Raw genomic sequence first — 24,230 nt, 5'->3', positions numbered from 1 at the left:
GTGTAATAAACTTTTTATGAAGCTTTATGTTTTACATTTTACACGTGATTCATTTTCCATTTCATATTGGTAAATCTTTGAAGTATTCCGCTCTGCAATTTTACCATCTCTTTTGAAACGACGTTAATCTATTATTGTGGTTTTGATACTTCTTCATCTGTTTCGAGATTTTTATCTGGGTTTAAAAAATTTTTATCCTAAAAAAGGGGAAGTTAGAGGATAATAAAGGAAATATTTCATATTTTCATAATTTTAAGCTCAAGTATTTTGCAAAGCTTTTTCTACTTTGTCATCTCTTTTTTCATATTTTTATGATCTCCCAGTGTGCCCGATCAGTGTCTTGAAAAAGTCAAAATGTTGCCCCGCGAGGTGATTTTGGCACACAATTCACAAAACGTTGACAAATTGGCTAGAATGAGTGCCAAGAATTTTCAGTGTTTTGACGCTCATTTTTGTGGTGATCTCTCTCTGTGTCTTTCCAGATTCAATCCTTCAATCCCAAACCCATTCTCAACATTGATCATGAAGCTCTCAGGCGAAAGCGCATAAAGGAGAGATGGAGGAAGTACCTGGTCTATTCAGTTCCGGTTGTAGCTGTGATTACGGTGTTTGTCATTCGGAAAGTGAGAGTGCATTGAGGACACACCAAGCCAAAATCGAGACTCATTCGCGATCAAACAGGCAAATTTTGAATCTATTTATAACCCTCGTGTTGTTCCGCAGATGACCCAAAAGCATCTGGTCGATTTGTTAAACTTGATCTATATTTAAACCACATACGATCTTGTGATTTTGTGGAGTGGAGAAGAACGTTTAGGAAGGGACACTCAGTTAGTATCGACGTCCACCTTAAGTTAGATCTGTTGTGAAAAGGAGTAAAAGTTTTTCGTTTCTCTGCCTTTTTCCTGTGACAAATCAAAGAGTGGTCCAGGAGAAAAAAAAATGGATAAGATTTTGATAAAATTTTTCACATTTTGGCTCTTCGTTGCAGGTAATTATTGCTAAAAGTTGAAACTGAAAAAAAAAATTGTAGTAAATTATCCTTTCATGAGGAGTGAAAATTTGCAGAAAAACTGTTATTGTTAAAGTTGTTTAGGCCAAAAAGTGGAATTATTTGTCTATTTCTAAAAATAAAAATTTGTAATTCAAGTGTGGCATCTAATGTTGCAAACAATTGAGAAATGCCGTGGTGGCTGTAAAACGATTTTCATGACATTTTGAAGTGTTTTGAGATCATGTAAATTACAAAAGTTGATGGACTATAAATATACAATGTGTGAAATTATTCTAAAAGATTGTTTTACTCTTTGGTCTGTTTACTAATTCCTTTTGAACTCAGGTTTTTTTCAAATGACCCAAAAAAGTTTAAAGTGTTGAAATCTTTCAATTCTGAGAGGCCAAACATTTAGCAGCATTCGAAATAAGTTTTTGATAAAAGACATTAATGTTCTTTTCTTAAATTCCATTTATTTTATCAATTTTAGTTGAAATTAAAATTGAGAAAATTTTGCTTTGTAATAATAATTAATTCAAGATTTGTTTAGTTTTGTAAAATTGCTCAGAGTCTCTAAATCTTTCATCGAGCAATTGATTTGTTGATTTTTGCAATTGAAATCATTTGTCACAGATTTCCCGCCAAATTTTCCTTGAAGAATTAAAAACACTTTGATATTACGCAATAGCATCAGTGAGATCACGCGCTTTCCATTCCGGAAATAAATCAGACGATGCCCGCGTTTTATTTTCGCGTATTGCAGGCACCTGCTCGGCCGTCAATATCACCGATCTGCGCGTGCCAGCAACGCATGTCGTCAACGGTGATCCCTTGATGCTGGACTGTGTGTATGAATTGGCACCGGATGAGACAAAATTGGTGGTGAAGTGGCTGCTGAACGAGCAACAAGTGTATCAGTGGATTCCAGGATCTCGACCATATTCGCTAAACGTAATGCGGAATCGTATTGATGAGAAGCACGAGGCTTCTACGGAACCCGAAAAGGCTCATAGGGCTCTCGTGATTGCCAAACCCACATGGAATATGTCTGGGGAGTACACATGCGTTGTGGATTCTTTCCAGAGCAGTGCCAGAAAATCTTCCATTTTGCAGATTGTCGTACCGCCAGAGGAACTTTCCATCAGGGAGAAGAAAGAGGCAGAAACTGAGAATGAAGAGGAGGCGGAAGTCACTTGTGAAGCTGATGATGCATATCCTGAACCTCAGCTTAGCCTTCAATTCCGAAACGGTGAGTCTTTACTAATCAATCTTTGTAAATTAATTAAAAGGACCTACAAGGAAGTTCTTCAAAGTCAAGCTTTTGTTTTGTGCTTCAGTATGTTCTTATTTTTATGTTTATCTCTTCGTTTTCTCAATATGACAGTTCTAAGTTCAGCATTTATTGCTAACGACTAATTTATTATACTTCTAAAGGTGATAATAATAAGAAATCAGGTAAAGAAAAAGCTCTGTTAAAATATTTGTATGAACGTGGGGTTGTAAAATGGAGAAATTTAACCCTAGTGGAACGACAAGCTCCATGTGGTATTTAATTTCCTAATTTAATCATTCAATTGGGACAATTTGGCTATCAGATATCAGATATTCAATATTTGAATTACTTATTGTTAGGGGATAACTAATAGTTCAGGGAGGCAAGTGAAGTCTCAAAGATGTCTTGAACGTCTTGAAAATCTTCTGAATTCCTTCGGTTTCATCTAATTTGAAGTATTCTGCTCATCCTCTCCCTTGACAAAAGATATTGTGCTTTCCCAAAATGCCCCAAAGCGGTTTTTGTTTGACCAAATACACACGCCATAACTAAAATCGTTTCTACACACAAAAATGTGTGGACTTTACAAACGTGTATCAGTATATAACAATCACACAAAAATTAAATTTTTTAAATGAAAATCAAGAGAAATTTTTTTCTTACCTGCTGCATATAGGAGTATAGTAATATCATCTTTTGTTCTTTATATCACTTAAATTATCCATTCGGTCCCTTGGATATTACAAGTTTTAATGTTCGACTTTACTATTTATTCTATTTTAATTATACGCTGAAGAGGTGCATAGCGAACGAATCAGACTTTTTTTTTAATTTTTCAAAATTGGGTTTTCTCAAAAAAAGTCACAATGTTGTCTTGGATTAAATTTTTCTTGTTTAAATTTTTAATTTAAAACACATCAAAAAGAACACTTCTTTTCTTTATCGCAATTTCCACCAAATATAGCCCATTTTGAAGATATTTTAGAAGTTTTACACACTTTCTTGAGGAACTGTTCTTGTCTTTGCAAATAAATGGGATCATAAAAAAACGATGCAATAGTGGTTTGATCAGGGGCCTATCGATATCTCATTTTCCCATACGTTTTTGCATAGAGGCACTGAAGACTATTGACAAGTTTTTTCCTAAAGAGAATTAACTTATCACTCCGATATATCTCGAAATCGTGCATTAAAAGCTATCTAAAACTACATATTTCATAATGCTCGCCGAAATAATACAAGAACTACGAGGAAATTTGTTGAAGTCACGGTGCAATAGCTTCAAAATTTTTACAAGGAAAATGAAAAATATCTTCACTTTTTCTTGGGCTTGATGGGCGCCTGGGTTTGATGGTGTATTTTAAACGGAAATCTGGCTAAAATCTTCCTAAAGTAGTTTCGATAAAGAAAAACTAAAGTTGGCTAATATTTACTTTTGAAAAACTATTTGAAGACTGTTTATGAACTATCTGAACCACTTAAAATCATCAAAATCGAATTAAAATAAGACTTATGTCGATAAAGAGTCGAAAAGCCTAAAATGTCCAGAAATATCGTTTTTAGACATCATTTTCAAAACCTTCTAATATAATTTTTTTCTAAAAAAAAGCTTTCCAGATCGATGAGAACGTTTTTCTACCCTTTTGTCTAAATCCATAAAAATAATGGCAGAAATAAAATAAACGGAATGCTTGAACTCTCGAGATAGAGCTCACCGTGAATTATTTTTTTTGCATAATGTTTTGGTATCACTGATCTACTAGAGATCAAATTGATTAATAAATCACAAAAGCATTTGAAAATCAAAAAATCGATAGTTAACCGGTTCACTACCGATAAAGACCGATGCAGCCATATTCGAAATTGCAATACCTTTCCAAAAAATCCAAATTTAACCAAATGGGTTGAAAAATGAGCCTCCCAAGTGGTTGACATTTGACCTTCAATAATTCAAAATGGCGAATTTTCCGGTCATAGGTATGTTGGACGAAATGTTCGCCTGGATTAGCTCTAAGACATATCCGAAAATCACTGAAAAAGCATGGACCAATTTTGAGAAAAACAAAAAAACATGGTTTTTGGTGGGGATAGAGGGGATAGAGGGGGTGGAGAGGGGGAAAAGCAAACGTCGAGAGATTTTGTTTTTTTATTGGGGGCCATCGAAGACTGGAAGTCGATATCTCTTACCGTTTAAGCTAGAGAACAGTGACAAGTTGAAAAAAAGTCGATTATGTAACTGCCCTCTCTTTGAGTTCGAGCAGTACAAAAACAGTTTCCTCGAAAAACAGTTCTTATAATGTCCTGGACACACTTACGACTAAAGTCCAGAGACGACTAAGCTCGTTCATAGCCAAGTCAGTTCCTGACACACTACAAACGAGGCTTAGCATTTTCTGACACTCACAAAACATAACTTTCGTGGGTTTTCTGCAGATATTTCTACTGAAATGTACTAGCACTCCTTTGAAAATGAAACTAATTTTAAATTTACTTCACAATTCAAGTATAACAACAAGAATTATTCACTACAATCGCCTAAATTGGCTTAAGTCGCGAGTTAGCTTCCACCTCACAAATAGTTGTAATTAACAATAATTATTGGACGTGTACTGAGACATGATATTACAAATAGTTTCACTTTCAGAGGAGTATTAGTGCATTGCAGTAGAAATATCTGCATAAAAACCCAGGAAAGTTATGTTTTGTGGATACCAATGAACGCTAATCCTCGTTCGTAGTGTGTCAGGAACTGACTTGGCTATAAACTAACTTAGTAGTCTCTGGACTTTAGTCGTAAGTGTGTCTAGGGCATAAGAGTGGATTTAGTTTTCCTAAATGTCTTTATTAAAGATTTTATTGATTTTTTAATAAAGTAAAATACGTAAAAATTGGACTTATTGCTGCAAATTTTCGAGAAAACTCTATTTTGCGTTCGAAAAACCTTTCTTTTGGAGATAATTATCCAATATGATAATTCCTCTTACTAAAATCTTGGCTACACCCTTAACACTAAAATAGAGTCTCTTATTAATCCTGATTGATGGGAAACTCAATCTATGTATATACAATTTTGTATTCACAAATTCGATCTTAGTATCTTTGGGCCCACCTTAACCCATTTTACTGTCTAGGCCTTTCACCTTGTATCCGGCACTGGAACCTACCACCCGTTCCCGTTTCGGCTTTTCAGTTCTATGAATAGGAAAATGTCTCTAGGGATCAATTCTAGTAAAAACAATGACGGAGGTATAATTGAGACCTTGTTTTTGGCCAAAAAATCACGAACAAACAGGGATGTATAAAAACTATTCCCCGGCGAGTGGCCTTCAAATTTGAAGCCAATTTCTTACTTTCACATACAAATGCGTATGGGAATTTTTCTGCACTCGTGATCGTTATGCTAAATATTTAAAGAAAAAGAAGTTTTTCCGTATTATAAGATGCCTTTCCGTATGGAGGAATAAATATACTAAATTTTTGTTTAAATAAATTTTTTCCTTGGAGCACTGTGAGCTGAGTCCGAGATCAATTTAGGAATTGGCTTCAAATAGCTTCATATACTAAGGCCAACTTGCCAGGCGCTTGTATAAAGAAGCTTTCCGAGCAAACTTCTCTACCACATGTTTCATGCCCAAAACATCTAAAAAGAATTGGATGGAATAAACGCACTGATATGCCGATAAGCTCAAACACTTCTTTAATAGCGATTCCACAATTTTCTATAAAAAATGTCTTCACTACTTCGACATTTTCATTGGTTTTTGATGTCCAGATCGAGAATCATCATTACCATGTTCTAGGCATTCTAGGACTTCTGTGAAGAGCCTGTGCTACTTATAAAAATTCTTTTCCCTTGAGAAATATGATATTGATATTTGATATGCGAAAAATCGAATATCAATCTAGGCCCACCTCCCCCTAAATAGCTTAAAATTCAATTATTTCTAAAAATTATTTGTAACTATTAACGAATTATATTTCGCAAAAAATGTGTCACATGTTTTAAAAGAAAGAATAAAATGATTTTTAGTTTTTTTTACGATACTTGACAAAGTTTTTCCTGCTTAAAAATCAAAATTTTTAGACTTTGTGATTCTAAGTAACTTCTAAAAGGGACTCAAAATTGGCTGGGAATTTTAACTTGAACATGATATTCCCTAATTCGTGTAGGATTCTCAGAGCGCTACTTTCGGAAAACTCAAGCTTCGAACAATTTCTTTTTTTCAATATGTTTTAAATTAATGTAGCCCATTATATAAGAATATTACATTTTTATAGCTAGTCCCCGTAGATAAAATAATATTGAAAGATTATAAGTGTACAATAGTTGCTTGTATGTTTCTTAATCAGGGATTATGGACTAGCAAAATTTGATTTGTTTTTCAATTCTTTATGGTTTTAATGTTTTAAACCTTTCTGAGCTTTAGATATTTAAAACCGGTAATTTCGGGATATGAAAATATGAGGATAAAAGATTCCCCAGAAAAGCTATGCAATCCATTGTGAGAAGGCGTCGACCTCGAGGAAGACCTAGGACAAGGTGGCTGAATCAAATTCAGAATCTTGCCTTGGAACGCCTTGGGATCGAACCTGAACATCTTCCTGAAGTGGCGGAGGATTGACAAGCGTGTATTGCTTGTCTCATGGGCCCAAGACCCCAATAGTGATAAGCGGTTGAAAATGAATGAATGAAAAGAATGAATGAAAATATGAGGATTGTTCCGTACATTTTTTGGTATCACTTTTATCCCTTTTATCTTATTCCGAAGCAAAATCATATTAAAGAAGATGTTAGGTATTCCCGTGAACAGGAACATAACTAGAGGAGTATAATACCGCTTAACATTAATTAAGAGAAAAAAGAAACACTCTGAAGAGCATTAAGGCAACTTACCGTATTTTCGTTGGGAGGATTCTCTGTTACTTTTTTTTCTCTTGTCCGCTTTTACAGTAGTGGTCCGAGATAAGCTTTTAAGTTTAATTCTTGTTAAGAAAAATTCCTCGCGAATTATTACAAATTGTTGAGATTTTAAATGGGTTAAAACTGTTACGATTAGTATAAGAATTTCTCTTTGTTATAGGCGAAACTATCCGGAGAACATATGGAAATGTCAGGCGAACCGACAAAGGACTCTATGATGTGTCTGTCGTGGGGAAAATTTCCAGGATGAAACTTGATACACCTACTCCAGTGGACTGCATTCTTACAATTCCTGGTACAGATTTCAGTCTCAAGCGATCAACTGTCGTTCTAGCGGGTCATACTACGACTACGGCAAAGAATGCTGATTACGGAGATGATTTTAGAGAAGAATCTTACGATGATTCGAGTTCGTACATTTCAACTATTAGTCTTCAATTAATCTTCAGTGCCTTTGCTTTTATTTGTATTTGTTCTATTTTTTAAAGAATAAATAGTCTAACTTTACATGTTACACATTATCTTTTGTTTCTACAGCAAGATATCTCAATGATAAAAACAATAGTTGCCAGAGTCAATCCAAAGCCCCAAACAGCAAAAAGACCCAGGATATGGGATGGTGCGAGAGGTATTGGTCCAATATTGTCGTGATGTCGGGATTGTGCAACTCCTAACTGAACTTTGTTGTTGAGGTGTCTCTGGACTACCATCAATTCCCAGTATTTCTGAATACCAGATTCTGCGACTTGCATCACTAGAAGATCGAAGCTGGGCATCAGGGACCAAGTTTTATAACTCATTGCTACACAGTACTCCCAGTAGATATCCTCAATCATGATCTGATAATTGTCAAGAACGTCCTCTTGAATATATTCACCAATAGCAAAATGCCCATACTGGAGTCTTTCGATTGAGAATCCAATGTCCCCCTTGATTGATCTCCATCTTAGTTCTTCGTGGTTTCGAATGTGAAAGTTGTGCACAAGAGTCATAAGAACAGGATGAGTAGCTGACTGTATTGAGAAAATCCAGGCATCATGAGTAGCTGACCATTCCATATTACTTTCAGCCAGTTGAAGAGGTGTATCAATTGGTGCCAGATACCTACGAATAGTCATAACACTTGACAATCCACTTCCATAGATGTTCCCAATAAACCATCCAGTCACCAGGAGACATCCAAATAATGTCCTTTCAACAAATTTTCTGTCACTGAGGAAATAAATTAGTTTATTAGAAAATCATTAGGGAATTTTCCATAAAAACTCACATGAATTTTGTCGGTTGAAGAACATAAATTCCCATCATTGTGGCAACTGAATCAACAAAGGTGTGATTAGCTGATGAATGGACAATTGCAGATGAACGGTAATTAGCAATAAATCGTAAGATAATTATTCCCACGATGAGTGATGCTAAAACAGCCATCCAGAGTTTTCCAGAAAATGGAAGGATTGGTGTCAGCCAACCAGGAAGCAGTCTGGAAAAATTTTGCTATTAAAATTTATAATCATAAAAAACATTTTTTTAGGTAACTTACGCCGGTCTAGGTACAATACAAGTGATTCCGGTACGAGAAATAATTGTTGAAAGACTGAGAAAAGTAGATTCGTAGAACCTGTAATTACAAAATATTATAAAAATTATATATTATGAATAAAAAGCGACTATAGTAGGTTATAATAATAATTCTATAGGCAACATTCCATAGAAAAACTTAGGCCTTCCCGCAAGGGGAGTTCGGAACATCCATTACTATTTTTCTTATACGGTATGAGATTGGCAGGCCGCTGATCCGTGAAATCAAGTGCAGTGAAGCCCACTGGATTTATTTCGAACACCTTTAACACTAGAAAAATTCCTGGTGACCTAAAGGGGATTCGAACCCGGGACACTTGCATCATAGATCGAGTGCTCTACCACTTGACACATTGAGTGCCCGACTATAGTAGGTTGTATGTAGAAAAAATTATTGGTTAAGATTATCTATTATAAAATTAGTTAGTTTTATTATTGGGTTATAATACACCAATGTTAAAAATATCTGATTCTAATAAATATTTATTATAAAAGTTCTAGTGGTTCTTGCAGATAATTTGGATCTTTAACATATTTTTTAGAGATCATATTAATAGTATTTTTAAACAGATAGAACTCTCAGTGAATTATTTTTCAGCATGGTCTTTTGGTGCTTTGATTTAGTAGCGAATAAATTGCTTCATAAGACACAAATGTATTTCAAAATCAAAAATTACTAAAGAAATTATCATTCTAGAAAATGTGTACCAAAGTTATAATGAATTGTAATTATGTAATTTAGGGGGTGCCTAGGTTAAAAAAAGCGATATATTTTATTACTTAAAACGTGAGATAAAAATGTTTTCGAAGATACTGAGACGGAAGTAAAGGATCGCCGAGTAAATTTGCAAAAGCTTTTGAGCGTACGTTCAAAACTCTATGGAGTGTTATTCCAGTTTATACTATTTTTACAGTTTCTTTGAATTAGCGGAAAAAAGCAAAAAAAAAACCATTTGAACCGATTCAAAGGAGTTAGGGTTTATTTTTTCAGATTTATTGTCTTGAAGTTATTTTTTAAAATACTTTTTCATAGCATGTTGAAGTCAAAATTTTGCCCTAAAACACACATTTTATAAAACCAGTTAAAAATTTCGAGTTTGACGATTTTCCCCTTTGTTTCTTGGTTTACCTAGAAATACACTTATGAAAATTGCAATATTTTAGATCATTTTCTTTGAAAAAAAAATTTAGCCCTTTAAATATATATAAAAATTTGCCGATAATTTCATAAAACTTAGTCGTTTCCTTCTTCTCAAAAAAAGTAAATAAATAAATAAAAAATGAAATAAAATAAAATTAAAAATAATAGAAAAATAAATTGCAAAAACAGCAAATTTATGGACTCCTAAACTTAATTCAGCCTCCCCCCATATTAAACTCATTCATCTTAGAGTGGACATTTCGTTCGTTAAGTTTACGTATTTTACGGCAGTAATCTTAAAATAAAACATGTATTTCACAACTTTCAATATCAATGTCACAGATTTGAGTCAAAATCTTTTATTATAAACCTATTTATACTGAATTACATGTATATTCAAAAAACTGAATCTTTCTACTCAGCAAAAAAATATTTATCGTCAGTAAAATCTTTGTAAGAAATGGGTCCCGGTCAAAATCCCGAAAGGCTAAATTCCGAATTTGCCGATATCTCTAAGTCACAGGCCCTTATAATATCTAAAAGGCCTGTGTGTGGTCCGATTCCACCTCTCACAATCTACGGGGAATCCATTCCGTTTGTTGAGAAAGCACGCAATCTCGGCGTCATCTTCAGTTCGTCCTTCTCCTGGTCAGATCACATTTCTCATATCAACCAAAGAGTTTATTGTACTCTGCGGACGCTTCGTAGGTATCGTGAGCTCACGCCAAAAAATACTCGACTACTTTTGGTTAAGGCGTTGCTTATACCCATATCAATAACCTACGGGGCTGAACTGTTCTTCGCAGCGGATTGTGAGACGCTGCGGAGGCTATCCGTAACCTTCCACGGTTGTGTCAGGTACGTTTGTGGCCTCGGCCATGATCCGTGATCATATCTCTGAGCATCGTAATATCCTGGTGGGTTGTGATCTCCTGTCACTTCTCCGTCTGAGAGCGGTGTTATTCTTTTTCCGTTTAATAATTTCTGGGAGACCGCAATACTTAGCCTCACTCCTGATTCTTGGGGCTGCCAGGGTCCGCGGACTCTTAGTTCCTAGAGCTAGCTCGAATCAGCTCTCTCGCACGACTTTTTTCAAAGGGATAGTTTTATATAATTCATATATAGGCATTGCCAGACTATCCGTTGACGGAATAACAGGCTACTTCCAATCTCAGTCCTAATAATTTAATTTACTTTTATTTTTTTTTTCTAATATTGTCTTTACCTTATATCCACTTACTTAAATTTTATTAATATTTTTTTTTCCTTTTTTTATTCTTTTGACAAACATTGTAAAAGGAGCGAACCCTATTTGTTTGAGAAATTAATAAATAATAATAATAATATCTCGAAAAGTCAAAATCCGGAATGGGTCGAAATCCCGAAAACCCAAATCCCGAATGGGTCAAAATCTGTAAAAGCCATATTCTGAATCAGTCAAAATCTCGAATATTCAAAATCCCGAACGCCAAAACTCCGAAAGCCATAATCCCGAATTATTAAAAATATCATAGGCCTACGATTGTCCCCGGGCTTGCTGGAGGCAAAGGGTAACTTTCGGTATTTTGGAAAACTATATCAATTAGGGGAAAGCGCCCATGCTTCCTACTACCCCCGGGTTTTTAAAATATGGGTGCTTTGAATTACATTTATTGAGAAACATAGGAAAAAATTAGTCATTCGGAAGCTTGGGATCGTACGAAGCATGGGCACTTTTATTTATTATCTTCCGTATAGATTGGTCCTTTTCTGCATTTTGATCATTCGAGATTTCAACAGATACAGGATTTTCTCTTTCAGGATTTTAGCAGTCACTGATAAGAAATATATTTATTTTTTGCAAATACTTGATAGCTAAATAATTGCAGGGGAACACAGGTATGAGAGTTTAAGTGTTTTCAAGGTTCTAATAAGTGCTGAAAAAGTTCGATTTTGTATTGAGCGAAAACATTTTGTACTTTTAAAGAGTAATAGTTATCCGTAGTTGTCCTACATATATTTTTATTTAATTTAAATTGTATCGATAACTTTTCACATAAGTCTAGTAGATGGCAAATAAGATACTATTAATTAGCATTTTATAAGAATTATTATCGAAAAACAATCTATTCAAAAAATACTCCACAATAGTTCATGAGAGTGCTCGACGTTCCCCTATGTTGCTTTAAATTTAAGCTGTCTGCTGTATCTTGCAAAATTATCTTAAGCCTCGCGTTGAGTGTTGAGTGAAGTTCATAAGAGAACGAGCAATAAAATTAGACAGTTTCGCCCTAGTCGTTGATGAAGTTAATCAATATTTTTAGAAAAAATGTCTCTCTGTGATAAGGCAGTGTTGGTAACAGGAGCCTGCAGTGGCATAGGTTACGCAATTGCACAGGAATTGCTCAAAAACAATCTTAAAACATTAGTTGTGCTTGATATTCATTCAAAACCTGAATGCATAGACAATTGGAAGGAACAATATCCAAAAATTAGTATCAAATATTTTATGGTTAATGTTGCCGTTGATGAAGAAATTAAGCAATGCTACGAAGCCATTGCGAAGGATCTCGGTACATTAGACATCGTTATAAATTGTGCTGGGATCTTAGATGAGAGTGATTATGTAAAAATGATCAATGTTAATCTTGGTGGTGTAATTGGATCCACTTTCCGAGCAATTGAAAATATGAGGAAGGACGTTAAAGGACACGGTGGTGTGATTGTCAACATATCCTCCATCTTAGGACTCGACCCAGCAAGTGTTATTCCTACTTATAGTGCTACAAAGCATGCGATCATTGCTTTTCATAGATCAGTGTCTTTTGGAAATGACAATATGGGCATCAAGTTTATTTGCATTTGTCCAGGATTTACAGCTACTCCTTTGTACAAGAATGCTAGAAAGCCAGGATTTTATTTTAATTTTGGCGAAGAGAAGCTCAAAATGATGAAGGATGCCAATATAAAGAAACAAACGTAATAAGTTAAAATATTTTCTTTATAACTATACGTTTTAATGATTCTTTTTCAAATATTTTTTTTCAGCCCTGAAGTTATTGCTGTTGGTCTTGTGAGACTTTTAGACGAAGCTAAGAATGGAAGCGTATGGGTGATCGAAGACAGCGAATGGAGGGAACAAACATTCCCTAAATTGAAGTACTAGGCCGCATTTTGTAATATTTTTTATGGTCCCACAAAAACCAAGTTATAAATAAAACAGATTATTAAAAGCCAAAAAAAATAATGAAATTTTTATATTTTGAAATATTTTGCCAAACAGATATAAAGCATTCATGTTTTAAATAATTTGGAAGGTTTAGAATTAAAAAAAAAGTTAGATAACCTTAAAAAAATAATGAACAGCTTACATACTATCTAATTTTCGAAATTCAATTAAAATATTTATGTTACTTTGGGTTACTTCGAAAGATCGTGAGTCGGTTAAAATTGGTCATGATAATGTGGACTTAACAACAGTACGCTTAATTGGATAAATTTTGCGATATAGGGTCGAAGGTACACTTATTGGAAGTTTAAGTACTCATGTCAGGACTTATTGGCACCATACATCGTACCACTTGGGATAGGAAATTTGAACACCTATCTTCATATAAAATGGTAAATTAATGAAAAACATAATATTTCTAGCATTATTATAGATACATTAAATAAATTTTAATATCTTGATGAAGGCTAGTAAGCATTCCCTGCCGAACAGCTGTCTTTACAACCCTAATTAATAATCTCTTTAAATTAACAGATATTTTACAGATTCATTACCGATTGTGACCGATGTAGTCGGATTGGAAATTTCAAGACTATTTCAAAAAATCAAAATTTAATCAAATCTCTTGAAAAATAGGCCCTTCACATAATTAAACTTTTTCCCTCAAAAATTCAAGATGGTGGGTTTTTTAGGTCATAGGTATGTTTGGACGAAATATTCACCTAGACCACTGAAAAGCAAGATTGTTACGAAAACTCGCAAGGACCCTCCGATATGACGGACTTTTTGACAGCGGCCAGTGTTACGATTCTAGAAGTTTCGGAAAATCACCAGTAGGGGAATTCTGTAACAGTATGACAATGTCATATGACAAATTGAATTTTTTATGTAGTAAATTCAGCAAATACCTATCGAAAATCGAATTCATGTTAGTTACCAAGGGGGTCACATTAGCTCTGAAAAATACGACCGGTTTTAGTGTAATTTTTTCCCTGTTTTCGTACACATTTCACGAGATATCTCCAAAACTACGTAGGTTGCCAATTTAGGGTTTTCGGTTGCCTCTTCATTATTAAATTGGCTTTTATTTCGTATTAGTATGTTTTGCTAATTCATTCTACAATGACAGAAAATAGTTAATAAACTCAAAAGTTTTTTCGGCTCGCTAGAAATATACGGGAAGCATAGGAAATGTCATGCCCTGTTAGTTACAAAGAGCTTCATAGAACTCCATGCAATAACCTTTCGATGCTCATTGAGTCTTAATCTTGTCCTGTTAAACCAGAATTTGTCATATGACATTGTCATTTTGTTAGTGAATTCAAGAACCTGGGTCCTAGGGACGTTGCAGTAACCTAAATAAGAAAGTAAAAAAAATAAACAAAAAGAAAACTCTGTTGTTAAAATCTCTCAGTTTTAGTAAAAATCGGCAAATTAAGATTTAAAAAGTTCTTTTACGAGAATTGAACATTTTTATTGAATTAGAAATTTAGTCCGTAGTGGAACTTTAAATATCGTCGGTTGGATCAGCAACTGTGCTAACTTCATTTGCTTTGTGCCTGCAGACACAAAGCAAATGTAGTTAACGCAGTTGCTGATTCAACCGACGATATATGCAAGATCCTGAAAACATAAAAAAATCTATACTGATACAAGATGCCATTTATATAATATAAAATGTGACTAGTTTCTCGTCTTTATATTATTTTAGGGAAAGTTGACTTTCCCAGAAGCAATTAACAATTTATTAATATAATTAAGATACTATATATTGCTGCTCATATTCTCTGATAAACTATATCAGTTGCCGATAAGATTTCTATTTTGAACATTTTCCTTTGAATTTCAAATATTGTTCGTGCCCAAAATATACGCGATAGGGCAATTTTCCAATGATATGAGTTATCACTGATAGTATTTTGGAGGCTTTCTCTTTCTGCAAATAAACAGAAATTAATTGACAGTGCGGTAGGGAGGAGGGAGGCAAGATGACGCACTTTTTCTGAAATGAATCCTCTTTCAAGTTTTATTTGGAGTATTAAGTTCTTCGCGGTATTATTAATTCTCTATTAATTTATAACCGTAGAATAATTGTAGAAAATATAAAAGTTTCATAATTATCCGTTGTTTACTGAAAAGCTATTGTATTGTGTATGGGGCTCACCTACATAAATATACAAAATCTAAAGAAAAATTGGGTAACTGAGGCTGCCACACTGAGAAAAAACAGGGGTACTATTAACTTTTTTTCCTCATAACTTTAACACTTTTTAGGTGTAAAAATATATCAACATTTTGTAATGTTGATTTTACATCTTTTTAAGGGTACAATTAACATGAAAAAGGGTAACTTTAATCCCTAATAGACCTAAAATGCGTAATATTTACACCAATTTCGGATCAATACTGCAGGGTAAAATAAACATTTCCGGAATGTTATTTTAACTTTTTCGGATTTCTCTCACGTGCAGCCTTATTTCAACTTCCTGAGAGTGAACTGTCCACGGCGACTGATGCTCACTCATTGAAGTATTGATGTTAATTGCGATAAGCAACAAGAGCATCATATAACAACCTTCAGCACACATAAGGATGGTTGATGTTGGGCGTGTTCAAGGAATAAAGGTTTGGGATTGGTGGGATACGGCCATAGACTGGGTTGACATGTGTCGAATAGGCTGTATTATACGCTCTACACTATACAAAATTGCTCGCTTTGATTAACTTCGGAGTAATAATATTGATTATTTTGAGTCAAAAATCACCTAGCGATTTATAACCAGGTTATTAATGGGTCACAATCGAATTAGATAGGTTCAGACTTGGCAGAAGTTCCAAAGCCTTTCTAACGTGCTCAAACAAAAACTTATTCGGTTGAGAAATACGTTCTCTAGAGCCTTTAAAATTAAACCTTTGACCTAGAAAACACCCGTTATTAGGAATTAGTCAATGACATTTTCGTATATGGACGAAATGTCGGCGGTAAGCTCTAAAACATATCCGAAAAGGACTAAATCGGATGAAACATTTTCGAGAAATCAAAAAAAAAAAAAATTTCGGACAGCCTTTATAAAGTAAATTTTATGTAAAAATGAGGTAGTTTAAATTTTTTTCAAGAGTCTTACTGTGTTATCACACTTTCACATTAAAATTTTAATATGATTCACATTAATTGTCGTTGGTGAGAGTCCAAATGTGTAATTTGTGTGTTTGAATCATTTTATATTCAAAATTTGATCTATTTGTTGATAAAAAGGTAGACTTGGCCCGCAAAATTTGATATAAATTGATTTATAGCATTAATGCGAAAAATTAATGCGATTTTCTCTTTAATTTTTTTAATGTGAAAAATATTTATGTTTTAGGTAAATTTAAACTTATTTTTGCAGGCCAAGTCCACTTCTTTATCAATAAATAGAAAAACCCCAAATATTAAGTGACTCAAAGACACAAATAACATATTTGGACACTCACAAGTGACAATTAATGTGAATCACATTAAAATTTTAATGTGCAAGTGTGATAACGCCATTATACAGCTCTTAAAATTATTAAAATTCCCAATTTGTCAAATATTATCACAAGTATCCCTATGTTGTTTCATTTGTCTATTTAATTTGTCATCTTGTTCACGTTACGTGCTGAACTTTTCCATAATAATTATTTCAAAGTCGTTTTGCAAAAATAATTGTGATGTGTAGAATTACCACATGTAAATTGCTCCAACTGTCACTTCGGCCCTTCTCTCCACAACAGCTCCAGTGAGTCCATTCCCAGTGCGATTCTCATAAATTACGCCCCATTGTCCTTCTTCATCTGCAAGCAAAATTTTATTTATTTTTTTTTACCTCAACCATGAAATTTAATACATGAAGTGGAAAAGAAAATCCAGAAAAATATGATACAGAAAATATTCCGAAGACGATTCAATTTAAAAGAAAATTAAATTGTTCTGAAGATCGATTCGTCTGTATATTATGGATGGAGACAGGAGCTTTAAAAAAATATAAATGAATTTTCAAACGCAGCAGTGAGTTGAGTTTGATCTATAAATCCTTCAAAGTTGTATGATCTATCCCTTAGTTTGTCGTACTGCAAACACATTGACGAGTTACAGAGTGGGTAAATTTTAGAAAAAAGATACATTTTAAACATTTTAGTCTTCTATTTCTTTATCATATATTGGTTGTAGTACAATATTCTTTTTCAATTTAAGTTATAATTTATAGACAATTTATATTAATTATTATTTAGAAATTAATAACAGGATATGGTTAACTATATTTTAGGAGTTTTTTATTTTCAGTTTTAGGTTTTTCTAGTTCATAGTGAAATTATTTTGGAAACAGAAAAAAGAACTTACGAAAAATCTTAAAATCTCTATATTATTTCAAGGGATTTCTTATTAAAAGAAAGTGAGGTACCTTTAAATTTGAGCTCCTTTGAAATTCGGTTTTTTCTCCTATTTCTAAATGGAACTGGATCTTACCCTAATACTCCTATAATAATTTAGTTCCAGAACCCAATTGTGAAAGTAATTTGCATTATGATAATGTCTAGGTAGTTCTACTTCAAAGTAGGGCAAATAAAACCCAAAAGCCCAAATTTGAAAGGTGCTTCACAGCGCCTTACTTCTACGCTATTTATTGACGAACATTTAATATTTTAAATAATTTTGTTTTCAATTACATGATTTATCTATGGAAAATTCTTCGTACCTTCAATAACTCTGATGGCAATGTGTACAATCTTGGAATTGACATCATAATATTGGCTCTTAAGATGGAAAACTTTCATAAATCGACTATGGACGGTGAATTGTTCAAAGCAAGATAATGGCTTTTCATATAATATGACACATTAGATTTTACCTTCGGAAATGAGCAGAGTGCAGTTGTGTCTGTTGCAAAATTCTAGCAGCAAGAGACTCTCGGTACCATCAATGAGGATGGTGCGCTCCTCGGTTGTTGTCATGGCATCGGCATTTCCCGTACCAGGTGCCTTCCAAATGCAATTCAATTACTGAATTAGTTCATTAAAATTCACCTGAAAAGGCATCTCTGTCCGTTCCATGAAAGAGGCGGAATAGTGATGCAGAAAATCTTCACCAAATCATACAAGGAAGGTTTTTATGATGCCATTCTGGTAACAAGGTTGAAAGGTGACAAGAGCTCGTCATTGAATTAATTAAGTCTTTAGTTGGATCAGTTGCAGTGCCAACGCAAAAGACAAAGACATTGAAGTGAGAAAGCGGATTATTTAGTATGAATAAATTATGTTAGTATAAGGCTTTACGTAAATATTTACTGTGCTGTCACTGTGTTTTTTAATGATAAATATTTTCTCATTTTAATCGGTAAGGTAAAGTACCCTGTAGTCGGCTGGTTTCTCAACTCGGCCAGTGCGACTATTTATTCAATGTACTTAGATTTGTTATAATATAGTCTTACCGTTTTAACATTATAAGGTGTATTATATTATATATAACGTAAATCAGTGAAAATTTCATAGAAATTGACTATAATACGTTAAAAAATTGGTTAAATAATTCAACTGGCCGAGTTGAGGAACCGGCCGACTAAAGGGTACTTTACCTTATATTGTAACTTTTTAAACTGTTATTTTTGGGTATACTAGGGCAATTTACTAAAAGTCAGAAAGCGCTGAAAACCGGAGATGAAAGTCTGACAAAGTGAAATGGTTTCAGTGGATTCAGAAGGTGGACGCAAGTTAACGCTTTCTGACCTTATGATTGTACGTGTGTGTATGTAAGGTATGCTTCAAAAGTTTATGTTAAGAAGCAGTTGATTTTAATAAATTTAAATTGAAGTTTAAAAATAATTAAAAATATTGACATTGCTTTGGATAATATTCCGGCCACTTTGAGCGCAATTTCGGCCACCTTGTTTGTGACCACCTATATTGTGAAATCATGGATAGAAATTTTCAAAACGTCATGCGGAACGAACTTAATATTGAGTTTACTACTTTATCCTTGAGATCTCCCTTGTAATTTATTCTAAAGACCTCACGAGATGATCTTGGCATCCAAAATTTACGCGCAGATTACCGTAGCGAGCGACTTGCCTTTTCTGACTTTTTCCAACGCCTTTTTCACATCATATTTTTTTTTCTTTGGGCATTTTAGGACATAGAAATTGAAAAATAACTAAAATAAATAAGAATTTTAGAGAAGCATAAAATTGTGAAGCAAAAACCGACGCGACGTAAGGATAATAATATTGATGGGGAAAACCGGAAATCGTCGGGAAATGGGATCTCTCAAGGAAAACTCATCAACTTTTCTCAAAGCTTTCAGCTTAGACTCCGAGCCTTCATCAATGATCAAGTCTAATATTTCTCTCTTGAGACTCGTTCTTAATAATCAAACCAATAGTGTTGACGTTGATTTATTATAAACGAATCACAGGAGAGAAATATTATATTAGACTTGATCATTGATGAAGGCTCGGGAGCCTGAGCCGAAAGCGTTGAGAAAAGTTGATGAGTTTTCCTTGAGAGATCCCATTTCCCGACGATTTCCGGCTTTGAAGCATAAAATGTTGCCAAAATAGTAAACATTACTTAACTGGAGAGACTCTCACGAAATATCTATTTTTTTTTTACATAAAATGCATGATCCAGCTGGGAAATTTCACTCGCAATTTGAAGGACGATTCACTATTACCATAAATAAAAATAATCGTAAAAGTGCTGTGCAATAATAAATTTTAATAAAAAAACCTAAAAGAAAAATCATTTGTATACTTCACTGCAAACTACAAGATTTTTAGTAACAGAAGTGATGTGTCACATTTTTTGTAAGACTTTTTCCACACCGAAATTTCTACAGCACAATTTTAATTCTGAAAAGAATAAATATTTAAAAGAAACGAGAATTCATTGCCTATTCGAAGATTAATTTTATTTAATATAGTTGTTTGGCCGAAGTAACATTCAAGGTGGCCGAAATATAAAGCCGGACGAAATTTGGCACACTTACCCTTTTGTATTTGAGTATTTGAGTAATTTGAGTGAAAAGAAATTAGACCTGGTGGGAAGCGGATTCCGCAAATGCTTTCAAAAGATTTGGAATTGCAACAAAACTTGACAGTAATAATAAAATATTATCCGCAGATGTTCCACATTAATTTTTAAAAACCCCCTTAATGGCGTGCATTTTGTATTAGCAAGTAAAAAGTTTCCTCATCTCGTGGTAGGAAAATTTGATTATTCCACCTCGACGAATTTATCACGGAAGTTGATTTAAATTTAATTTGCGCCCGTTGTGACTTTATAAAATAATACCGAGATTAGCGCATAAATAGAGTTTGGCTACATGGAAAATTCATCATTAGATACTAACAAACAATGGTGGCTTCGTGGAAAACTTTTGTCATTATGCCAATATTGTGGTGGTTGGTAAAATTTTCCGAGTGTGTGCAATATGAGGATGCATTTAAAGCCCCATGAATTCATAAATATCCCGTGTGCAAACTTGTCACATTGATTGATGACTGATAATTTATCATTGGATTAATGGAAAACTGACCAATGCATCAAAATGCATTTTCCATGTGAACCGATGAAACCTCCCTGTGTGACAGTCGTGGGAAGTTTAAAAAAAATGAATGGGGGCATATGTGTTAGAAAAGTGCATTTAAAGCCGTGGGGATTGAGTATGATTTCAAAATGTAATATTGGTCCAAATTGTAGATAGTGAAAAGGGATGACAAAGCTTCAAAGCTTTGCAGAATACTTAAAGCGCGTCAGTCAGATATCCTACACCCTCCAGAATTCAATTTAGTTCAATTCATGAAGTTAGTGGTGTAAGTAGTTCGTAGACTCGATCAACTTAGGATTTTATTTATATATAGGTACGGTAGGAGTAATTTCTGTGGTAATGTGCGCGATTTCATTAAGTAGATCCCCAATTCCATTTAACGAAGTATAAAACTCAGAAAGTTCCTTATCCTTTTAACTCATATACTTAGAGATCTCAAGTAGGGGAGACTGGGGCAAAAAGTCACAAATTGAAAATTTGAAAATTCAATATCTTCCAAGATAAAAGAAATAGCGGCTGAATTTGTTTTTCCATAGATGGCCTAAATAGACCTTCTTCAAAGTCGTAAGTTTCTTAGAATTCGAGCAAGGAATTCAGAAAATAAAAAATATCGAAATTTTCAGCCCTATTTTTGAAATGTTTTCCTTACAATAGATATCAATTTTGACCTACTTATTTTCCAAAATTGATGCCCTGGTAAATATTTCCTAAATGATTTGGATTCTGTGAATATGAAACCACTATCTATTTTAGAATTTTTTATAAAGATTCTTTTTTCCAGAAATGATTTTATTAAAAATGACCACTTGGGGTAAAAAGTAACAAAACGTATGGAACAAAAAGTGACCGAAGCAATTTCTGATGTCTCACGGCGAGAAGAAACGTCATTTTCGCGTCTCACCGCTTTTTGTTTGCATTGGTCAAACGATTAGCTGTCTCTTGTGTGTTTTTTCTAAAATAGCTTGAAAAGCACTTTTCTCGTTCAGATAGAGAAAACTGTGTTTTAGAAAGGTGTAGAGGAATAAATTTCCTATGAAAACATGTCACCTAGCTATTTTTTTTAATTTACGAAAGCCCGTAATAAAGCAAATCAAAATGTTATAATATCCCATATCTGGTACTATTTGCCCCAGCATTTTTGAGAATGGTCACAAAATTATCTTTTAGAAAACAGCTCAATAAATGTATTTTCTATCAAAATAGAGGAAAATGACTTTCACAAAGTAGTAGAGCAGTAAATTTCCTAAGGATAGCTTGTAAAAAATAAAATATCCGTTTGTGACTTTTTGCCCCAGTCTCCCCTCTACTTTTACATAAACGACTTTGATTGGTTCTTATTATGATTGTTTTAAGATTTTGGAATACGGCAAGGACTGGGAAAAATAGTGGAGACAGAAACCATACAAAGAAAAGTCGATAATGCAAAAGCTCTTAAGAACAGGAAAGTGATAAAAAAATATCCTGGAAGAGGATTTTTCTTTTTCATTTTTCTTTGGAATAGTACCATTATCTGCATGGTTTTTTCACTATGTCATTTTTTATATTTACCGGTTTACAGTCAATTCGACATGATTATAAAATATGCAAATAATCCAGAGTAGATTAAATTTCAATTTAAAAACAACGGATTTAACCGATTTATTACCGATTGATAACCAATTGAAAATCATATTTGTCAGAGACATTCAAAGCCTTTAGTCTTAAGTTACAACTTGTTCCAATTGATTTAGAAAATCACATTAAAGGTCTTAACTTCTTACTTAAAATAAATCAATAGAAAGGAATTATTCAAGGCTACATGGTGTGCTTTTAAAGATACCGGATTGACACTGCGCCCCAAAAGATTTGAACATATCCGTATTACGTAACTATTGATCCGTCTCATATACTGAACTCAATGAACATGATCACATTAAATTAATACTCAAATAATTTTCTTACTTCACCGGAACATCTTATATTTACAGAAGAAAAATTTACTTAGTTTATAGATTGTATAGGTGAAAATTTTGTCTATATACGAAAACACCGTTGAAACATTCCTAATAACATATTTTCAAGGTCAAAGATTAAAAAGACTAATAGACAGCATATTTTTCAACCTAATAAGGTCAAGCTTGTCTTGTTAGAAAGGTTTTGAAATTTATGGCAAGTTTGAATCACTTTCAATTGGTTTTGAATCGGGTATCAACCGATAAGCAGTTTTCATCCTAAAATTAATTGTATTACTAATAAGCTACTTCGGACGATCTTTTCAGTGATTTATGAATCGATTTAATTCGGTTGTAAACTAATAAGCTGTAAGTGATGCACAAGTTCTTTTGAGATAATTATGTAGTATCAAGTGAAGTCACAAGTTTGAGCGTTATGCCCTAGACACACTTACGACTTAAGCCGAGAGACGACTTAGTGGAAAATGATAGAAATGTAGTTTGACCAGTTTGACGATTATTTCTAATATATTAAGCCGTCTCTCGGCTAATCCTCAGGTCTATCGAGGTCCTTATGCAAAACATGGGATACTTTACCACTATCTTTCAAAAATGTTGACAGTAGACTCTCGCTCAATCGGCTCTTTTTCAATCGGGCGCAAAATTTTGTTGAGAATTTTTACATTTGATTTTAAAGCAAATTTGTTTAAATTCGCTGTAGTGCCTATTGTTTTATCATGATTCTTTATATTTGAGCGCTTTTTGTTTAATTTAAAATGATTTTAACGACCAAATCTCTCGAAAATTTTAATGACATTTTGCCCCAATTGCCCAATTGAGAGCGAGTCCAAAAATTTGGGAATATGAACTTAAAAAAAAATTAAAGTATCAAAATGTTTATTTTATTGTTTTCGTCTTGTTTGATATTATTTGGTAATTTCAAATACTGTTTCACTATTTTATAATATTTGTGGCGTTTTAGGTAATTTTTCAACACTTTACATCTCTTTTCGTGGTCAATCCAATTGAATTATCACCAATAAAACCGCAATTTGACCAAAACACCCTTTTCAATGGACCTTCCACCCATGATTCGCGCCCTTTCTGGACAAATCGCCTGTACTGGTAGTGATGTTGACGACAACATAGTCTTCTATGTGGAATTCCCATTCCCTCCCTGGCTTCATAATAATAATCAGAGTCAAGCGAGGGGAAACATAGTGAATGCGCTGATGCTCTAATTTATTAGCTATGGCCACATTACACTTGATGTACAATAAATATGTCAGGCACACACTTCAGGAATCCCTCTAGACTCCTGGACCATCCCAAGTAATTCTCCAGGAAGATGAGGGTGTGAACGAGGCAAATTGCAAAGGGGTGAAGATATCTTTGGGGTACTTTTAAATGACCATGTTTAGGTGGGATGGCTTGGTCATAACATGGTTATATTGATTACTTATGTGCTATATGACTAGTTTTAAGTGCATAATTAAACAGCTAAAATTTATGTGAATAGTACATTGAATTGAAATTTTTGGAACTAAATAAGAAAACGTCAGTTAAAATAATATGAAAGCCTCTCCTCCAATTTACATGTCCAATACTCAGGATTTTGTT

At 33.7% G+C, this 24,230-nt stretch overlaps 4 protein-coding genes across 4 annotated transcripts in view; 3 read left to right on the top strand and 1 right to left on the bottom strand.

Moving 5' to 3' along the window:
• LOC129801148 (ankyrin repeat domain-containing protein 27) overlaps positions 1 to 1,293 on the top strand; it is a 28,905-nt gene extending 27,612 nt beyond the window's left edge. The window contains exon 4 of the mRNA XM_055845916.1: positions 483 to 1,293. Within this exon, the coding sequence (XP_055701891.1) occupies positions 483 to 638 (156 nt within the window). The 3' untranslated portion in view covers positions 639 to 1,293. The remainder of the gene's footprint in view (positions 1 to 482) is intronic.
• On the top strand, positions 931 to 7,702 carry LOC129801149 (uncharacterized). The gene is made up of 3 exons (XM_055845917.1): positions 931 to 991; positions 1,758 to 2,243; positions 7,349 to 7,702. Exons 1-3 carry the CDS (start codon positions 943 to 945, stop codon positions 7,672 to 7,674), a joined length of 861 nt encoding a protein of 286 aa, XP_055701892.1. The 5' UTR covers positions 931 to 942; the 3' UTR covers positions 7,675 to 7,702.
• On the bottom strand, positions 7,663 to 18,099 carry LOC129801147 (uncharacterized). The gene is made up of 5 exons (XM_055845915.1): positions 17,987 to 18,099; positions 16,823 to 16,931; positions 8,729 to 8,806; positions 8,459 to 8,668; positions 7,663 to 8,400 (listed from the first exon to the last, which is right to left on the bottom strand). Exons 1-5 carry the CDS (start codon positions 18,087 to 18,089, stop codon positions 7,707 to 7,709), a joined length of 1,194 nt encoding a protein of 397 aa, XP_055701890.1. The 5' UTR covers positions 18,090 to 18,099; the 3' UTR covers positions 7,663 to 7,706.
• Positions 12,165 to 13,130, top strand: LOC129801150 (development-specific 25 kDa protein-like). Its single transcript, XM_055845918.1, has 2 exons — positions 12,165 to 12,865; positions 12,935 to 13,130. Exons 1-2 carry the CDS (start codon positions 12,216 to 12,218, stop codon positions 13,050 to 13,052), a joined length of 768 nt encoding a protein of 255 aa, XP_055701893.1. The 5' UTR covers positions 12,165 to 12,215; the 3' UTR covers positions 13,053 to 13,130.
• Positions 18,100 to 24,230: the final 6,131 nt, after the last annotated feature.

This window comes from Phlebotomus papatasi, chromosome 2 (assembly GCF_024763615.1).
Source record: "Phlebotomus papatasi isolate M1 chromosome 2, Ppap_2.1, whole genome shotgun sequence".
NCBI classification, from domain to species: domain Eukaryota; kingdom Metazoa; phylum Arthropoda; class Insecta; order Diptera; family Psychodidae; genus Phlebotomus; species Phlebotomus papatasi.
The sequence above is the reverse complement of the archived record's forward strand: the minus strand, read 5'-3'. Positions and strand labels throughout refer to the sequence as shown.

Coding starts and splice junctions, on each gene's coding strand:
- LOC129801149 (XM_055845917.1), top strand. CDS start 943: ATGGATAAGATTTTGATAAAATTTTTCACATTTTGGCTCTTCGTTGCA. Junction 992..1,757: donor ATTTTGGCTCTTCGTTGCAG/GTAATTATTGCT, acceptor CGCGTATTGCAG/GCACCTGCTCGGCCGTCAAT. Junction 2,244..7,348: donor TAGCCTTCAATTCCGAAACG/GTGAGTCTTTAC, acceptor TCTTTGTTATAG/GCGAAACTATCCGGAGAACA.
- LOC129801150 (XM_055845918.1), top strand. CDS start 12,216: ATGTCTCTCTGTGATAAGGCAGTGTTGGTAACAGGAGCCTGCAGTGGC. Junction 12,866..12,934: donor GCCAATATAAAGAAACAAAC/GTAATAAGTTAA, acceptor ATTTTTTTTCAG/CCCTGAAGTTATTGCTGTTG.
- LOC129801147 (XM_055845915.1), bottom strand. CDS start 18,089: ATGACAACAACCGAGGAGCGCACCATCCTCATTGATGGTACCGAGAGT. Junction 16,932..17,986: donor CACTCTGCTCATTTCCGAAG/GTAAAATCTAAT, acceptor TTTTGCTTGCAG/ATGAAGAAGGACAATGGGGC. Junction 8,807..16,822: donor GTTGGAGCAATTTACATGTG/GTAATTCTACAC, acceptor TTGTAATTACAG/GTTCTACGAATCTACTTTTC.